The sequence below is a fragment of the Spermophilus citellus genome (genome assembly GCF_964194105.1).
Source record: "Spermophilus citellus genome assembly, chromosome: 10".
In the NCBI taxonomy this organism is placed as follows: Eukaryota; Metazoa; Chordata; class Mammalia; order Rodentia; family Sciuridae; genus Spermophilus; species Spermophilus citellus.
The window spans coordinates 131,995,937-132,015,373 of NC_138197.1; the positions used below are offsets into that span (position 1 = coordinate 131,995,937).

General features: G+C 54.6%; 1 protein-coding gene across 1 annotated transcript in view; it reads right to left on the reverse strand.

The window, feature by feature from the left end:
• EFCAB6 (EF-hand calcium binding domain 6) overlaps positions 1-19,437 on the reverse strand; it is a gene marked incomplete at its 3' end in the record, with an annotated part of 193,435 nt that overhangs the window by 38,843 nt on the left and 135,155 nt on the right. Inside the window, exons 20-23 of the mRNA XM_081310868.1 lie at positions 18,584-18,702; positions 10,668-10,862; positions 6,846-7,001; positions 2,072-2,267 (exon numbers count right to left, since the gene is read on the reverse strand). Coding sequence (XP_081166994.1) covers positions 2,072-2,267; positions 6,846-7,001; positions 10,668-10,862; positions 18,584-18,702 — 666 coding nt within the window. The remainder of the gene's footprint in view (positions 1-2,071; positions 2,268-6,845; positions 7,002-10,667; positions 10,863-18,583; positions 18,703-19,437) is intronic.

A 19,437-nucleotide genomic window follows, 5' to 3' on the forward strand; every position in this document is an offset into this window, starting at 1 on the left:
GGCCCCACCATCCCAGCCTCCCTGGGCCTGCGGTCAGCCCTGCCTCCAAGCCGCAGGGGGGAGGTGTCAGAAGGCCGTGGTGGCTAGAAGGCACTGTTAAGTCACTCCACAAACAAGACGTGCGCGCACACACACACACACACACACACACACACACCTGCCTCCTCTCTGAAGGCATCCTGGGCCGGCGTCGGCGTCGCCCTCCCTGGCCCTCTCTCCCTCCGACCCACCTCCATGTTCTCGGCCAGGGCATCTGGCCCTGGCCCAGCACCTCACTGCAGAAGACGCATTTCCCACAAACAAGCACCGGCTCCTCCCACAGGTTCCACGGACCTTAGTGTGAGAAGCACCTGACGGAGTCAAGTGGTGGCACTTCAGATTAGAAGGGACAGCCATCTGAACTGGGGCTTATCTGACCTGCGGGATACTTTTGAAAATCGGAACAGTGTGCTGACATCAGGCGGCAGGAGACTCACAGCCTCCAGGAGGACGTCCAGACCTGGCTCGCAACGTGGGCCCATCGTCAGGTCCATGTGCTCACCAGGGACAGGGCCATGCTGCCCGGATTGCTGTCCACAAGCTTTCCAGGTGACCACTGGGCAGGGAGGCCTCTGGCAGCAGGTGTGGTCCTGGGCTCTCTTCTGGCCCACGACCTGCTCACACTAATTTTTCTCTAGACAATCATCAAAGATACAGCCACTTGCCCACGGGAGACCCCGAGGTGCCGACACGGCTTCTCTCCAGGACGCAGGCCAAGTCCACCAGCTTTTCCCAAGACAGCTGGGCCATGCTGGCCTCCTGCTCCTCTCCCCGTCCATGGACCTCGGTGTGAGAAGCCCATCAGCCCCTCTCCTTGGACTCCAGAGCCCACTTTCCCCACCCACACTGAGAAAAGAGGGATCTGATTCACTCCACAAAGTTCAGATCTCAAGAGTGGAGAGCGAGCATTCGCTGGGCCTCGTACCACACTGGCTGTCCATGGACAGCTCACAACACCAGTGGCTCTCGGCCTGGGCTCCTTCAAGACCCAGCACACTAGAGCTGATCCTCCTAATAAATCAGTTACAGATCTTCAGCACTTCAATTCTTCAAACCTCTTGGACTTGGAAAAGAAGGGCCGGGCCAATTCCCTTTCTCTCTCTACCCAACAGCCAGTTCCTAACTCAATTCTCTACGTGACCTTGGCAAGTTTTCATCCTGAGCTTCAACTTCCCTCCTGTCCAACAGAATCGTCGGCCCTAGCGTCCAAGGCTGTGACCCAAGAGACAAGACTCAGAATCTCACCAGGGTTCCCGGCCCGTGAGAGCTCCCCGGGGAAGGAGCGTGGCTGTCTGCAGAGCTATGGAGGCTCCTTCCTGGGGCCACGCTGACCTCCCGTGGTGTGGAGGTCAGGGCTCTGCCATGTCAGGGGGCCTTTCATGCGGGGGGGCTAGGTCACCGGGGCCCTGAAGTTTTGACCTGATGGCTAGTTCCGGTTGGCCTGTGGGCATCTGGGCGGGCCGGCTTCCTGTGGGGCCCTCTGCATGTGCTGCCTCATTTCATCCACATGGTGCTTTCTCTCCTGGCGGCTGCTGCAGGAGAAAACTCACCTGTGGACCACCCGCCTTGCCCAGAGCCTGAGGACACCAGCACGGGTCACAGCCCGCGCCACACCAACATACAGCCAATCCCTCGGTTGACCCTCAGCTGACCCTCCCCCTCTCCCTGCTGGCCGCCTTCACCATGAGGTCGGGGTGGCACAGCCACCTTGTGTCCCTCATCTTCGTGGGCCCAGTGCCTGGCCACACTGAGAACTGGCGGGTCCCAGGGGCCTGCTCTACCTTCTGTCCTCTCCTGACCCCACCCACCCCAGCACTTGCTGAGCATGGGGACTGGCCCTGAAGCGCTCCAGGGGCTGAGTCGGGCAGGATTTTACGGAGTGAGAAGGGGTTGAGCACTGGCTCAAATGCGCCATCCGACCCTGATGAACAGGACACCCGGAGCAGGAGCAGGAGCGAGGCGGCGGGGCCCGCAGGTGGTGGCTGGGGTCGTGGTGGAGCCCAGTTTCCACGCCGACTTGCAGCTGGCCTACCTGGAGCAGGGCCGGCTGCGCAGACTCCACGGCCTCCTGGATGTTCTTGACGATCTCCTCTGGGTTCAGCGTGGAGAAGTTGATGGGCAGGCTTCCTTCTGGGTCTCTGGACCGCGGACTGCCCAGCTGGCTCTTCTCCAGCGCTCTCAAGAAGTCAAGGTAATTGACGGAATTATCCTGCTGGCTGATGCCCCAACTTGACCCCCAAACAAAAGAATATATTAATTTTTCAAAGTCTATCACTCACTCATTCAACAAACAGTTGCTGAACAGTGCTGTGGGGGACATAAGCCATGTCAAGATGCTGTTCCCTGCCCGTGGGGACACGTGCCAGTCAGCTCTGTTATTAGACAGGCACATAAATACTACAGCTAGGGGCACTCCAGGTGGTAGGGACACAGGCCACTGCACTCTGAAGACCTGAGACCGGACAGTGGGGCTCACTGCTTTGGAGTGTGGATGACAGGAAGGAGAGGACTGGTCAGAGGAGCTGGGCCCGAGAGAGGTGCCTGAACAGGGACGTGGCATTGCGGCACAATCGCATGACGGTGTGGGGCGTGGGGTCAAGACTGACAGCAGGGTCTGAGACCCGGGGAGTGAGACAGCAGGTGCAATGACGTGGGGTGTCCGGCCGCCAAGGCCGTCACCAATGGGGCCGTGACTTGGACATCGCGATGGGATTTGAGGAGAATGGAAATCTGTCAGAGAGTGGAAAGCACAAGAGGAATCACATGAAACAGACATTAAATTATTTTCCAAGAAATGAAGTTGTCAAGGCAAAAGCTCTCCAAAGGTATTTTTGCAAAGCCTAGCTGGCTTAATGCTTTTTCAAATAAAAATTGTATCTGTGTTGGCTTCCACGAGGACGTCTGGGTGGAAATGGAGGTTCCTTTGTGCCCTCAACTCCAACACTGAGGAAATTACCTTTAAATTATGAAGGAATAGATGGTGGGTAGAACCCAAAGGTTCCCTAAAAGTATAAGCATATTTATTAAAGATGTAAAATAATTCAAAATAAAGTTTCATTGTGTTCAGAATTCACATTTCTGTAACCTAAGTTCTTGGGGCGCCATTGGTACCCGAGTGCCCAAACTGTCCTTCAGTGGTACGGGGTGCAGGTGTCAGAGCAGGACAGCTCGGAACACTGGTAAGTTAGAGAGAGAAGTTTCCAGCGACTCAGAGACTGGCCTCCAGAGAAGACAAGCCAAAAGAGCCGGGCTCTGCCAGCTCACAGCTGCATGGCAGCCTCCCGCAGCCTGCATCGGGTCGCCCGTGTGACGGAGACACCGCGGCAGAGGACAATCAACGCCATTTCATCAGCAGGATGAATTGCCAGCATGGTATTAAAATGTAGTAATAAAACCAAATGCATATGCTAATCTCCTCTGTAGTATTTAGAAAAGTCTATTTCGGATCTAGAAAAGAATAATCTCCATGTAATTGCCAATAGCCAAGATGTTTATCATCAAGGGTCTTTGAGAAAGAACAAGCAACCAAGTAGTGGATCCTTATTAAGGTTTCAATGCCTGAAGAAGTTGATCACCCATTGAAAGGTGGACTACAGAAATCTCACAGTTCTTTTGTGGTTGTTTATAAAAGTATCAAGCCTAACTACGTTTTAACAAGTCTCTCTTATAACCATTTAGTCAATTATTTATCTACTGCGATTTCCTCATGGCTCATGCATTGAATTCATATGAATTCTTATTCAGCTGGAAATAGATTCAGTGGGAAGAGATGATGCTGCTTGACGAAGAAGAGAACATGAGAGAATCTGAGGATGAAATGCCCTCCCTTTCTACACACACACACACACACACACACACACCCTTGGATGACAGCTTCAAAATTTAAAGGGAAAGTGATTTTCTCCCTAGGATTCTAGGTTCCAACAAGCTAAGAACCTGTGTAAGCAAGCATTTAAAAAGTTTTAAGCCGTAAGAACTCAGAAAATTCACTTCCTGTCCAACCTTTCTTTGAAAACTCCTTCAGGAAGTACTCCAGCAAAAGAAAGCAAAGCAAGCAAGAAATAAAAAGATGTGGTTTGGAGGGATGGGGACGAATTAGAACTCAGTCTCCCTCTCATTCCATCAACTAGAAGAAGCTGAACAAGCTGAGCACTGATGGCTTTTCTTGGGTCCAGGGAAAAACAGATGTCACAGGGCAAAAAGTCACCCTGAAATCTGTAGAGAAGTCATATCCTGAGGATCGCAGCAGGGACCTGCTCTGTGGGAGCAAAGCTCTTGTTGTTGTAAGCTGGTGGGAACTGTGAGGGTTCTCCTGAACAGCTGGGAGCTGCTGAGTGTGGCCCAGAGGCCGCCAGGAACCACCACAGAGAAGACCCGAGGGAGAGCCCAAGTGTTCTGGCAAGGAGGGAAAGAGTGACCGTTGGGAAGTATGCCCAGACCCTTCTCTGCAACAGGGAAGAGACTTGATCAGACCTTCTCCCAACCCAGGACAGGGAATCAGCCCCTCGGGCACCTTCCAGCTTCCTGTGTCACCTGAAGAGGGAGTAGAGCTACAAGACGTGTCTGCAGGCTGCAGCCGGGGCCTGGCCCACCAACAGATGGCGCTCCAGTCAGAAGCACAGAACTGCAACCCAGCTCTGGCATCGCCACAGTGGGTACAGAGGAGAGCCCCGCAGCCACCCCACATCAGGAGGAGCCCCAGGCAAGGCTGAGGAGGGAATTCGTGTCCACAGAAGCCTCCCAACTGAAATGAAGTGGAAAGAAGAATGGGAAGGAAACCCAGGAAACCCACACCAAGAGAGAAGGTCTTGAACTGTGGGGAGACTTCAAAAGCTGTGCTTCATCGAAACCCAGGAGGGAAGAAAGGGGCAGAAGCACATTGGAGCAATGGCCAAGACTCTTCCAATATCCATGACAGACACCAAGCCACAGGTGTCATCCGGAAGCTCTGAGGATGCTTCCCAGCAGGATGACACTAAGCAGCACCTGACCCAGCACTCCACATTCCAGCTGCAGAGACCCAGAGTCAGAGAGAAAGCCCTTGAAAGGCACCAGAGGGCAGAGAACACAACAAAAACAGAAGTAAAAGCACAAGAGTCGCCTACAAGGGACAGAGACGCGTCGACTGTGGGTTTCCATCAGAGATCAGGTGGGAACAAAGGAGGTGGATGAGATGAAGTTTAGAAAGAAAAAACCACCAACAGAGAATTCCGCATCCGGGAGGTGCCCTTTGGAAGCACTGCAGGCCTCGGCAGTGGGTTTCTCTGGGGCCATTATTCGGCCCACAGCACCTGTCACTAAATCTCCGTGTGGCTCCCCAGACAGCACTAAGTGCTGGCAGCAAGGGACCCAAGGTCCTCTTGCCAGATTTAGCAACAACAAAAAACTGAAGGTGTGTCCAGGAATGGAATTGCAAACAAATGACAAAGTGTCTCAGTGTGAGTGTTTCCTAGGACTGCATGGGACACACTTACACACTAATGATTGTTCACTTGAAGTTCAGATTTCGCTGGGCATCCTGTATTTCGTCTGGCAACTCTGTTTTCTGGTAAATCCAGCCAGCCCCAAAGAAAGGCTTTAAAGGTGCTGACATTGGTGTCCTCCACAGACACGGCCCGCCAGGGTCCCCTAGAGTCCAGGCCAAAGTCAGCCCCTTCCGCTGGCTGTGCAGAGCTTCCAATCTGATTTTTAGTAGCCCACTCTTAAATGAGCCTATTTTGGGGAAAGAGTCTAATATGAAGGACTGTTTTAAAGTCACACTGAGGAGATGCTTTTTGGGTAAAGGAGACTTTTAAACTCTATGCTGGTTTCAGAGCACAAGAAACAGCAGCAGGGTGCGGTAAGGCAGGGACTCTGACAAAGCCAACGCGGGGATCAGCCGGGTGCGACTGGAGAGAGACGGCTCCACAGAAGGGCAGGGAGCTAAAGCAGGCATCTCCCAGAAGGTGGAACCAAGAGGAGAGATGGAAACAAAAGAGAGAGACTTAAAACCATAGGGAGAGCGCAGGGGCTCAGCGGGCACTAATCAGGAGCAGCTCGGGAAGAACAAAGGAGCGGAGCTTGTTAACCAAACACATCAAGAAAGTCCCAGAACGAGACCATGAAAGGGACGGTTCAGGACGACGACGAGCTGGCAGTGCGCAGGCGCGAACACGCGGAGAGAGTCCACACCCCAGGCCAGCTGGGGACCTAATTAGGCACAGTGAGTACACAGGAAACGAAGTGAGTAGGAAAACAGGACCAGCACGTCAGGGAAAGAGCAGTGTAGACAGGAAAAGTGGTCAGCGGGCTGCAGCAGTATGGACACTTCGATGTCTCCCAAGCTGGGTGCCACCACACAACACGGGGAGCCCTGGGGAGCTCTGTGTTCCTGTGGGGTGGAGGGGCCGAGGGGCTGGGTGGTTGGTGGCGGGTGATGCGGGAAAAGGTTTCAACCCACAGCTTCCAGGAGGAGGCCAAAGACACCACCTACAAGCACAGAGTCAGGAAATGGCACGAGCACGTCCCTTAGAAGTGGGGACGGTCAGTCCAGGAGCCACCAGTCACAAGCCCTGGAGTTGGGAACTCTGGTGAGGAGAGGAGGACCGTGGCAGGGCAAAGGGGCCACAGCTTTTAGGAACAAGCCTCACAGAACTGCAAGACTCTCCCCAAAGCGCAGGAGCAGTGTGGAGAAAAGAAAATCCCAAATCAGAGCAGAGGTCACGCTGCTGGGGGGAAGGAGCACATGTGTCCCCCGTGGCTCTCCCGCTGTCCGTGGAGAGAGCACCCAGCGACAAGGGGCGCAACAATGACGAGGGGACAGGAACCTGTTCAGCAGGCTGCTCAGCTCCACCTCCTTGAGGGGACACCCACAGTCTCGCAGCACTTTCCGCAGCTTGCAGAGGGAGACGGAGCCGGTCTTGGATTTATCCAGTGTGGTGAGGGCTTTGCTGATGTCTTGATAATGGTCCTCAAGTTTATCCCTGAAAGAGAGCACGCTTCAGACCCCTCCAAAGCCAGGGAGACCCTTTCTTTAAAGCTCAGGTTTTGTGATCACTCTAAGGCAATGGCTTGATGGCTTCTTTAAGAACTGATGTGGAAGGTGTTTCGCAGGCTCGGTGTGATATTTATGTTAAAAGGTATCCCAGAAAAAATTATATGTGTCCCATTATCATTTTATTATCATTAGCAAATCTACACTGGAGAAATTACAACCTGTCTTTTTACTGAAATTGGTACTTTGAAAATGGAACCAAGGATTTAAAATTACAGGGAGATTACAGACGCGAGGCGAAATACACCTTCGCTCTCAGGAAAGGCTCACGGAGCACCTTCTGCACGCCATGCACTGCCCTGGGGGCTGAGGCACCACGGAGAGTCAAACAGGAATCCCTGGGGCATTTACATTCTAGTGGGGGCCCGAGGGACAATGACAGAAGCCCCAAGGGCACTGTGGCGAGGTTGGTAGGCAAGAGAAAGAGCCATGTCCAGTGGGCGGGGACTCTAGGCGGGAGTGCAGGAGGCCTCACTGGGACAGGACACTGAGCAAAGACCAGGAGGCGGGGTTGGCTGTGGGAAGGGCTTTCCCAGGGGTCCAGGGAAGAGCTGGCCAAGGCCCTGTGGCAGGAGTGGGAGAGGGCAGGGGCGGACAGGTCAGGGTTCCAGTGGTTGGGGGACAAGGCAGTGTCCCCGGACACCTTGTTTTTTGATTTGGTCTTTTTACTGTTAAGAAGCACAGCCCCTGTTGGGTGCAGTGGGATGTTCGTCTTCTCAACAGCCCTGCAGGGCTATCAAGCCCATTGATAGATGAGGGCGAGGGCAGGGTGGGGACAAGACTGGGCCTTCCCCTGGCAGCCAAGGACTTGGCTCCCTGTTGAGCTCCCAGCCAGAACACATTCAAGAGTCTAGGAGTCAGTTCGTCAGCTTGGGAAAATCCTTCCCTGACTTCATTATCGTTAGTGACTAGAAGGTGGCGGTCTCTAAGAATCAACAGCCTGGCCCCTGACTTGCGGTGGGCTGACCCTAAGTTCTGTAGCCAGCTCAGCCGGGGGTCTGAGAGGCCCCTGCTCACCAGCTGAGGAAGGGTCACACTCAGGGTGAAGCCCTGTCTGGCTGGTTGTCCATGACTCAGATAAGCGCTGGTGGGAGAGGACCGTGCCTTGAATCTGCCTGAGACAAAAGTGCCAGGGGACAGAAAAGTCACTGGGAGAGGTGAAATTCACAGGGACTCTTCAGGGGCCTGAGGCAGGGCAGTGGTGCTCAAGCTGAAGCCACCCCATGCCCTGTGGCCTTCCCTTGAGGGCCTCTAATGTGCATTCAGCCTGCAGGACACGGGAGCGCTTGATACAAAGGGGCTGCAGTGACCGTCCCCGATGTCCAGCAACAGCACGGATGTTTTGGACTCCCTACAGGGTCCACCGAACTGAGTCCCACACTTCCAACGGCTGCTGGCCACCGCAACATCATATCCCACTTAATCCTCCAAGATGAAAGCAAATGAAGGTAGATAAAAAAGCAAAACATTTTTTTTGAGATACATATTTTTAGAAAATTGAAGCATTCAGCACTTCTTGGACTGGCTTCTCGGCAGTAATTATTTCCCTTTCAGAGTAAATATGTGCACAGAGTAAATGAGGGTTTGGAACCCAGATCACGAACACTGCCAGACAGAAGCGGTGTTGGCCCACATGGAGTAGCAGAGCCGTGCAGGGTCTGCGGCCAGTTCCTGGTCTGGACAGGGAGCCTGGAGAGGGCACTGTCATGGCCAGCTGTGTGGCCACCAGCTCCTCTCGAACGCCACCTCCCCAGCCCACGCCAGCTCTGCTGGGTTCACCCCTACCCTCCGGTGTGCTCTGGAGCAGCTGTGTCGCGTGGCCAGTTCACCGCTGCTCCTCTGATTCAGGCTGAATAAAGAGCAAGTCCCGGAAAAAGAACAGAAGCTACATAGGATTTTTTCCTCCTTACAAGGTGTTCAGTACACTGCAAACAAGACATGCTCCTTAGATCCAAGAGACAAATGCACAGCTTCAGTCCCTTTCATCCAACATGACTCCCATGTACCAGCCCCACCTGAGTTTCAGAAGGAATGAGGAGGTAAAAAGATCCTGGGGACCCCGACTCCCAGGCTCACCCGAAAGTTCCCCCACTGTCCCAACACAGGCCTCGAGGGCAAGCTCCTTCATGAGTTGGAGCAGCCCATGTTTCTGAGAGAGCAGAAGCTGGTTGTGTGGTCAGTGGCCTGCTCATGGGGTGGCCCGTGAGCGTAGTCAACCACGTGGTCCTGCAGCCATGCTCGGCAGAACAGGGGAGAGAGCACGGCCCTGAGAGCAGGGAAGCCTCCTCTCCGAGCCTCTTACACACAGGAGTGACAGAAGAGAGGACGCGGGGTGATGAGGCCAGCTCTGTCGGTGAGGAGAGACTCCACATTTCCCTGGTCTGGAGGCAGGTCTGGTTCACTCCAACCTGGTGCATGTATCACGCTGAGTTCCACGAGCCCAACGCTGCCTCTGGGCTCTGTGACTCGGTACCCCAGGCCCAATGCAGGGATGTCCCACATGCTCTGCTCAAGGCTACTAGTCACAGACTCCCCCCTGGGTCCCGGCACCTCACTTCCTCTGGGGATTCTTCAACAGCAACTCGTCCCTTCACTCAGGTGCTAAGCCAGGTACTGGGGACGGAGGGCTGAGCTCTGCCATTTGAGATGACAAAGGGGACAGATGTGTGAGCAGAGCCAGGTGCAGCTGTGGCAGAGCCACAGGCAGAGGGTGTGGAGGGCGAAAACGAGGGCAGGCTGAGGCCCCTCAATGTTTAGGGTCACCACACACAGCCCAAGTTTGTCCTATGTGGTCAATGTTAAGAACTGGACGCCAGAAGCTAGTTTTAAATGGAAAACAGTCCTGTACAATCCCACCTCCAAACCCAGTGTACTGCCATTGGCTCTGCACAGCCTGGTCCTTGGGCATGTGCGCGTGCCCTTGACGGCACTCTAGTCATGGTCCCCGGGCCATCCCAGACCTCACTGCCAGCTGGCCCTCCGAGGCAGCTGCTGTGTTTATCCACGGGGATTTGGACAGCCGTTCGTTCCCAGCTCCAGGCTCTCTGGGGCCACCCTTCACTAATCTGGGCCTGGAGGCGTTCCTTGGGTTGTTGCCGTAGCTACAGACACCCTGCAAGCCACCCCTGGCGACTGCTGAGCCGTTCTCAGCTGTTTCTTTGGATCAAGCCCTCACAGTAGAAAGGGTGGGCTCCAGGCTGTCTCATCATTCATTTACACATCCATTCACTTACCTGTCGGGCGCTAGAGGACAGTGACAGGCATCCCAAGGGCTTGCATCCTAGCGGGCCAAGGAAGGGGCGGGGCTCTATGCGCACATGGCTGAAAAGGGTGGTTTCCCAGGGTGGCCCATAAATCATAGAAGAACGGCACGGGATTGTGCCTGGGGAGGGCGGCATGGGCTTGATGCTTCTTAACTGCTTTCTAACTCTTTGATTCAGCACCAATTTCTAGGATCTGGGCAGTGAGCACATGACAAGTCCATGATAACTTGGCCAGCACAAGCCAGAAGGCCCCATTTTGAAGCAACTTCTGCAGCCAGGGTAAAGGTAGGACAGACAGCATCCAGCCGCGGCCCCAGCACTTGCAAACCCACCTGGCAGGCACCGCCCTCCCGGTGCTCTGCTGCAGCTCCTGGATCTCTTCCTGGACCTGCTGGGGCTTCGTGAAGTGGCCCAGGAAGTTGAAGTAATCTTCTGCATACGGCCGGTGGATGGTGGGCGAATAGCGAAGACCCAGCTTCTGTAGAAACTCCTGGTAAGTGATATGCCCTCTTCCTTCGGTGTCATAGCTTTAAAAGAAAAAGAAGAGCTCTCATCAGCCACCATGGAGGTGCGCCGGCGCGCAGGGCTAGACAGGAGTCCTGGGAGGAGTCCCATCTGCCGCCTCACCACCCGCAGTGGTCCTGTGGCAGCAGAAGCACAGTCTCAGCTCTAGCCCCCGACCTGCTCTGAAGCAGCACTCACCAGGTCCCCAGGTCACATCAGAGTGTAAAAGTCACTGCTCCAGTTGTCACCCACCCCAAGAGAAAGCCGTGTCCCGTCATACTGCGGGGGCACAGCAGTGGTCACAGAATACTAATGCCGACCCCTTCCATACATTCAAAATGTTCACAGAGTACCTGCAGTAAAAGAAACTATGTGAGAAAATAGCAGAAAATCCTTCAAAAAGTATATTCCATCTTAAAACTTGAACAAATAAATGCCACTTGATTCAAGGACGGAAAAGTCCCTGTCTTCTCCCGAGGAGATGCCAGTCACACGCACCCACAAGAGAGACTGCGGGGAAAGCAAGATAAGATGGGCGCTGTATGCCTTTCATGTCGTTTTCTATTATTGAGACTTTTCTGAATTATAATTCATTAAAGAGGCCTGATGGAGAGGTTTTTACCTCCCAAAGTTATTCACATAGAATAGAATTACTTCAATTAAACATTTTAAGGCAAATTGTCAATTTTCCTTAAAGAAAAAGAAAGCATTTATTTCTACAGAAAGATCCTCATCTAATCCATAAAATGGTGCTTGCAGATGTGATTTTCCCCCTGATAAGCTCAGAGCTACGAGGAACAAGACGGCACAGCCCCTGGACCCTGTGAGCCAGCTCTTCCTCGGGACTCTGCTTGGGCGTGTGCCTGCCTCGGCCTCCCTGGGGGGAGACTCCTGTGGGACATCGGCGGAGCCCCACAGTCACCTGATCCCTAACAACGGAGAGAACGCATCGATTTTCCTAGTTCTCGTCCTCACGGGGTGGCGTGGCCGGCAGAGGAGGAGGTAAGAAGCTTGGGGCCTGCTCTCGCTCTGTGCAGATGTGCAGAGGAGACAGGAGTTGGGAGGCCGACATCTTTGGGAAAGCCAGCAGGCCTGCCCTGAGGCTCCGTCCTTGTCCTCCTGTGGCCTACGCCCTCTGGCCATCCCCTGCCCCAGTTGGAGCAGTGCAGCTGGAAACTTTGAGATTAGCAGGTGCTGGCAGGCTTGGAGCCGCTGGCCAGGCTGACAGGCCCTGGGTACAGTCCTTAAGGGATCAGTGGGCACTCCTGGTCCCTCGAGACCTCTCCCAGGCCTGTGCTTATCCAAACCCCTCCCTGCACCCCACAAGAGAACCACTCTGCCTTTACTCAGGGTTTTGCTTCTAAAACAAAGCCCAGGAACCACCGGCAAAGGAGCTGGCAGAACCTGTTTCTGAGGCAGATGGTGGCAATGACCCAGGCAGGGCCATCGAGGGCAGTGGCTCCAGCCGGGGCCGTCCTGCTTGCTGGTGCAGGTCAGCTGCTGGAAGGGCATCTCTCCTAATTGCGTCAGGACCATCACTGGCCTTGGGCCACCAGAGTGAGGTAACAGGGCAACTCTGGTCGAGACCCCGCTGATTAGTTCCCCACTCCCCTCGGCAGGTGGTCCACGGCCGCCCCTCGACAGCCCCCAGCTAGCAGTGTGCCTCTTCCAGAGACTCCTCCCTCCCTCTAGTTTAGTCTAGACACCATGATCCTGGACCCCCTGGCTCCTCCAGCTGGCGAGGAGGGGTGGGTCAACGCACACGGGCACCAGCCAGGCTCGGAGACACCAAGAGCCCAGGGCTCTACCGCATCTGCCTCCCTCTTCCTCCCAAGTGCAGGTCTGAGTCCCTGGGGACTGCAAGTTTCCTGGGGCCCCTGTCCTACTCTTCACCACTCAGGGGGCCCGGTGGCTCAGCTCTGCGTAAGCTGCGCTACCCTCCTGCCGCAGAACCAGGGGAGGGGCTGTGCTCCCGGGAGGCCCCTCTCCTGCGGTGACCCACTCTCGCCATGGCGCGCTCCTGAGAGTGCAGCTCCCTGCTCTAAATCATGACACTTGAACTGAATGAAAAGGCACTTCTTAATTACTTCATTAATAAAGATCATAAACATTCTCTTCTCATCATGAGGAAACAGAAGACCAGATTGCACAATTGCAACTAAAATATTGTTATGAATGTGAATAATAAGAGAGTTAATTCAGCTTACATAACCTCACCCTTCATTATATAATCCTTTGTGTAACATTTAAAAAAAAATCAACTTGCCTATAAAGGTTGAATTTTAAAATGGTTCAGCAACAGATGTGCCAGGGAAAACGTGCACATAACAGAGGCCCCATAAAACCTGCGTTTGCACACAGCAGCAGCCATTAATTTATGGTATAATCAGATTACTCTGCCCACTTATCGTACACACGGCGGTTCCCTCGTCCACACGATTTGGATGTTCACATGGGTTGCCTTGCTTTGCTGAGAAAGCCTCAGTCCTTCACGCTCAGTTGCAGATGGTTTGTTTCATAAAGTTCAGAAGGAGCTTTGACCACCACTGCCACAGAGGTAAGGGTCAGTCAGAGGCGTGGATATGGCCTGCTGGTGACCCAGTCATGCTGCAGAGGTGGACATGGTAACTCGGGCAGTTGGGACGTGAGGAATTCTCCCAGGCCCCGTCTCAGAGGATAGTCTCATGGCTCAAATGGCGTTTCTTCAGCGTAGGAAGTGACTGACGCCCACGCGGGCCTGTGGGCACATTCAGCAACCCTGGGCCACCACGGAAGGGTAGACACCGTCTGCTCCAGTCTCCATCCAGGGCCAAAACCCTTCCTCTATTTTCCCAACAAGTGGTGGTCTAGCTTCAGACAGAGCCATGCCGGAGATGGGGACCCCGCTCCCTCAGAGACTGCTAGAGCCCTGGACAGCTCGGACCTCTGGGACGTTCTCTGCCGCCAGGAGCCCCCTGGCGCACGTCTGCAAGGACAGCCTCCCTCAGGCAGGCCCACTGCTCCACCCCGCTGGTCACAGCACATCCATCTCCCTTTGCTAAGCTAAGGAACCCATTCACTCAACTTCTTCCAACTTTTACCACCTCTAGGTTCACCCTTCCAGTGTCTGCCAGCGAGTCACCGAGTGTGGCTCCGGACACGGCCTTGGCTGAGCAACAGGAATGGCCTCACTTCCTGTTAACTGAAAGCCCGAGTCCTCTCCTCACAAAGCAGCTGTCCACGGCTCTTCTTTTTACACCTGGATGCTGTCCCACCGTGCGCTCACTGTGGGTCACTGTCCCTCACATGTGAACGTGGAAGGACCAGACCACACCTCCGCGGGCCGCGTGGCTGGCTGATCGCACACCTGGCAACCTGCGTTGACGTCCTGGGTCGCTGCCTGCTGCGGGGCCTCTCTGTGGTGCATTTTTGTGGCACCCTTCCTTCGTGCCACCAGGCACCCCAGGGAGACGGCCCTGGCTTGTTCCTTTCGGGCCCAGCCTGGCTCCCAGCTATGAGGGCGGCTGAGGAGGCGGCTCCAGCTGCTAGGACGACCCACGGCCAGCAGGCCCCGTCGGCGGCTCGGTCACTACCACAAATGCTCTGCAGGGTGAGGAAGGAGCCAGGAGGAATGGAGGACGAGGACCCTGGAACTGATGTCACGTCGACATGCAGAAAAAGGGAAAAAGCACGGAGCCCCCTCCTCATCCCCAGGAGCGGAGCAGACCTGCCGTTGCTGCTGGTTTCCTCTTTCTTTGTGCTTTTCTGGATTTTCTTGTCTTCAGAAATGAGTGGGCAGTCTCACTGCAAACCAGGGTCCAGTCTGTGTTTTCATTTTGCTACCAATCTTTATGCTCCAGATGCCGCGCAGTCCAGAACCAGCCACTCATGGACGGCCAGAGCCCAAGGCTTTGTGGCTCTCGGGGACAAGGTGCAGGGGCCGGCTCCCAGCAGAGCCCTGCGCTTGGGCCGCTTGGCTTGACCACCATCTGCACAGGCCGCAGCCTGGGAGCACCCGCTGTCCTCGCACAGCCTCTTTCCTGGGCTCCTGAAGGCCGATCCTCGCCTCCTGCATCTCTGGCCAGCTCCTTCCTTCCAGCCCCCTGGCACAAGCCCACACAGCCACAGCCTCCTCCTGCTTGGACCGTGACTGCTCCTCACTCACCTCTGGCCCTGAGACTTGGCTCCTGCCAGTCACCCCTCCCTGCAGCCAGGTGATCTTCTAGAAAGTGGCCTGTCCAGCCTGTTTTCCTGTTAAGTGCCTGGCCTTCAGGACCAGGTCCCCTCTGTCTTGGCGTCATGATGCCTTTAGCTGCTGTGCAGGCCACTCCTCTCTGATGGTCCCTTGCTGTCCTTGTGGCCGCCCAGTTGGTGAGCAGTCGCACTGTGGCCCTCCGTTGCTCTCCAGGAGGGTGTTCGCCAGGTGGTCCCTGGCCTGGCTTGTCCCTCCCCACGTCCTCTGTGCCACCCCCAGCGGCTCCAGGAGGTCGGCCTGGTGGGGGAGGCAGAGCTGTGGTTCCCAGTGCCGACCCACTAGGGCAATGGCCGTGGCTCCTGTTAGGCCCCAGGTTGAGGTCCTCCATTTGCCCTGGCAGCATCGGTGGCACCTGGCTGGGCCTGGCCGTGGGGTGTAGCAGGGTGGAGGCAGGAGACACGCTGCTGCCCTCTGGGCTCTTGGCCTATGGGCGCCCCTCCTCTGCTGCTCCGGCGGCCAGTCAGCAGCCCTGGTCCCTGATGACACCACATTGCCCTCAGACTTCCAGCCCTTCCCGCCTGCACCCTCGTTCGCTGTAGGAAATGTCACTTTGCATTTTCCCCCTGGACACTGAGGACTGTGCTCCTGGACCTCCCTCTGCCTGGACGCTCCTCCTCATGTGGCAGATGCCACTCTGAGTTCCCCGTCTCTGTCGCCTCTTCCCTTGGAAACATGTGCAGACCGCCAGTCCCAGCCTTCCCTCAGACAGGTGCAGCCCTGTCAGTGGGTCTGGCCAACAGCTTGGGGCAGAGTGATGGCCACCTCTCTGGCCCCAGCCCCACCATGTTGGCCACGTTCTGCTCTCACTCCCTCCCCTCTCTGCAGGCCAGGCACACGGGCTCCAGGCCCGGGGGCGAGCACTGGCCCCTCATGATCCTGAGGGAGGAGCACCATCACCCACCCTGCCCCTACACCAGGCCACAACCCATCTGGGGAGCCGCTGAGATGGCAGTCAATAGCCTGCCCTGGCCAACGTCACTACCCAGCTTAAAGCCACCTTACGAATCTCAGTTTTACAAGACAAAGAGTGATGGTGATAGATGGCGGGGACAGCTACACACTGTCATGACTCACTGAGTGCCACAGAGCTGTATTCTTTCAAATGCTCAAGATGCATGGACCAGGCGTGGTGGCCATGCCCGTAATCCCAGTGACTTGTGAGGCTGAGGCAGGAGGACCTGAGAAACTTAGTAAGACCATCTCTCAAAACAATAATGAAAATAAAAAGGGCTAGGGATCGTGGTTCAGTGGTAAAGTGCGTCTGGATTCAAGCCCCAGTGGCAGAGGAATAATAATAATAATGATGATTTTTATATTGTGTGTATTTTAGCACAAAAAAATGGAAGGGGGCAGTGGTTAACAAAATTCGAAATCAATACAAACTTGAGTTTTGAAATGTAGACACAGCATGATACACTGCTTAGGAGTAGTTCACCTAATGAAGTAAAATTAAATAATAGGTGCTTTAATTTGCAAACACTTCCTGGGAACTGCCTTATGAGTGGAAAACAAGCCCCTGGGCGGGGCTGAGAGGCAGACTTGCGGCTGACAGAGCCTTGGCCCTGCAGCGAGGGGGGTCCCTGAGGGAAGGGCAGGAGGAGGGAAGGGGCACCACAACCGGCTTCTCGGCTCCCAGGTTCCTTTCTCGCCCCCTCCCCCGGTGCCCTGCTGCTACGAACCTCTCAGGGCTCAGCTGGCTGATTTGCTATCTGAAAAGTAAAGATCCTGAAGTACTCGGCTTGGAGACCTGGCACAGCACCCTCATCGCCAGGGCCGTCATCCATCCCTGGGGACATGGCACGGGGTCTCCAGGTGAACCTCTTAAAACCAGGTGACACTGTTGAGAGGAAACTTCTGCTCTTCATCCACCTTGGTCTCACCCACCGAGCCACCCAGCAAAGAGATGGGGGTTACCCAGCCCAGCCTGGTGGCATCCCCAGGTGGTAGGGAGGAGAGTGAGGCCCAGAGAAGTCAAGTAACTTGACAAGGGCACCCAGCTGGAAGTGGGGTAGAGGTCACACCCCACACTGGCTGTCGAACAGTCACCCTTAACCACTCAGCATCTTGATTCGAGGCCAGTCTGACAATGGTGGACATTATTCTAACCACAGCCAGTTTTAAAACAAGGTGAAAAATTTACATTTCATGATGATGTTTGTAGCATCTAAGAAACCTCAGCCTAACGACACAGTGTCCACCTCCAAGGAACGGCCAAGGCTCCATCCCCTCTGGAGAGGCACATGTGTGTGCTGTCACTTTCCAGGTGGGACACATGGCTGGCACCATGGGAGCGCGGGGCGCTCACGGGCCCCTGACGCGGTGGCACTGTCCAAGGCTCACACCTGAACCAGCGCAGCCCTAGATGGGTTCCTGACCCTTGTCCTAGACCACAGCTCTGAGCTGTCACAGCCACACTGAGTGTCACTGCCAGTGTTCAGTCAATGACACCCAGAAACCATGACGGTGAGGGGACTGGCCTTCCTTCCCTTAGGCCTGGGTCCTGGGCCACTGCCCAGGTTGGGCAGTCCCCACTCAGTATGTCCTCCATCTCCATCTTGACCTTGAACTCTGTCTCAAGGTCGTCTCTGTCATCACACTGCCCAACCCTCCAGGGCTTTTAGCGTCTACCACCTGACCTGCTCTCTGCCAGGGTGGGGCCTTTTAAAACTAAGGATTTTGTGATAACTTCGAGCTGCTTTTCCAGGCTAGACACAAGCCGCTGCCTAGTTCCAAACTCAGCCACACTCAGCCTCCACTGTGAGCAGGTGAAAGCCAAACCTTGACAGGAACCGCTTTGTGCACCTGCCTCCTGAGCGGACGTGTGACACCGGTACATCCTGGGGGGGATACCAGTAGCAACTAACAAATACTGAAGGAGGAAGTGATTCAAAGATGGATCCGAAACTAAACTGAGAAATAGCCACATTGTTGGGGCGCTGGGAACTTAGCCGTCTACACAGGGAGCACCGTAACTAGAGCCTGGTCCCCAGACAGCTACATCTAAAACACATTCTGACAAATAGCACTACATTAGGTACTATTCCCAGTTTAGGGGACCTTTGGGAAACCACTCCAAGTTTTCAAAAGTTTGGTTATTTTCTTCTAACAAATTACTTTTCCATAAAACAGCCTTGCAACTTGGTTTCCATCTCTGGGCTACAGGGAGCCACTTGTTCCCTTACCACTGCCTGTAGCTCAGGGCATGGTGTGGGAGGAAGTCTTCGGGCAGGAACTTATTTCACTAAATGGTGACAGTATGGGCTTGAACTCCGGGGACCCTGGGCCCGCGGACCTGTGAGTCCAGCAGTGCTGCTTAGGGTATTCCGGCTCTTCCCATTCCTGAAGACTGGCCTGGCCATAGCTCTTTCCAGGGGAAATGAGGAACAAGGAGACGGACACAGGACCCGAGACCCACCCTTCCTCTGGAGAAGTGAGGAATTTGTAAGGAGCTTGTTGTAGCAAGTGAGCCCAGACGTCAGAGGGAACCGCCGGCCTTCAGGTACTGCTTACCTTTGCCAAAGCTTCTCAAATTCTCTGGGTGTGAGGGGAATATCAAAGCCGTAGAGTGCATTCTTTATGTCCCTGCGACGAAGAATGCCGTTGCCCTCGTTGTCAGTTTCTATAAAATTCTGCAAACATTAGAAGATGGTGTTTAGGAACGTAAAATGTGCATGATGACTTAGAGGACTCTCAGTGATCGATATGTGGGACAATCTGAGGTGGCTTTCTTCCCATCCACCTGAACACCTTTTAATCTAAGTTTCAGAGCCTCACTGACCCCCTGGAGAAGGTGGGAGCAAACCATGAACAAGGCTGATGGGCACAAGAGGGCTGTTTCTGGGTGAGTGAATGGTCTCCATCACAAGACCTGGCATCTTGTTCAGATCAAGGTGAAATAAAGGCCAATCAGGTCCTGGGAAAGGAGACCGAGGGTCATGACCTCAGGGATGCAGCCTGGGGACTAAATCTGTGAATAGATGTAAGACCTCCATGTTGAAGAAAGGTATTAAAGAGGGTCAAAATAAGTGGAAGTACACTATGTTCCTGAATTAGAAGGCTCCAAAATAGGAAAGAGGCCGTTTTCTCCAAACATCCCAAGAGATTTTTTTTTAATGGAATGTGTCAAACTGATTAAAGGATGAGTCAAAGGAATGCCCACCAGTAACTAAGATGCACCAATAAGTTACAGCAACCATGAAGATGTGGAGTGGGGCTGGGATGGACGAATGACCAACAGAACAGAGCAAGGCACCCAGTGGGCCTGGGGGAAGATAGTGGGGAAGACAGGCTACAAGGAAATGAGGGACACCGGGAAGGTCATTCCCAAGACATGAAATGGGTCCAGGCCTCCTAGCACATCTGAG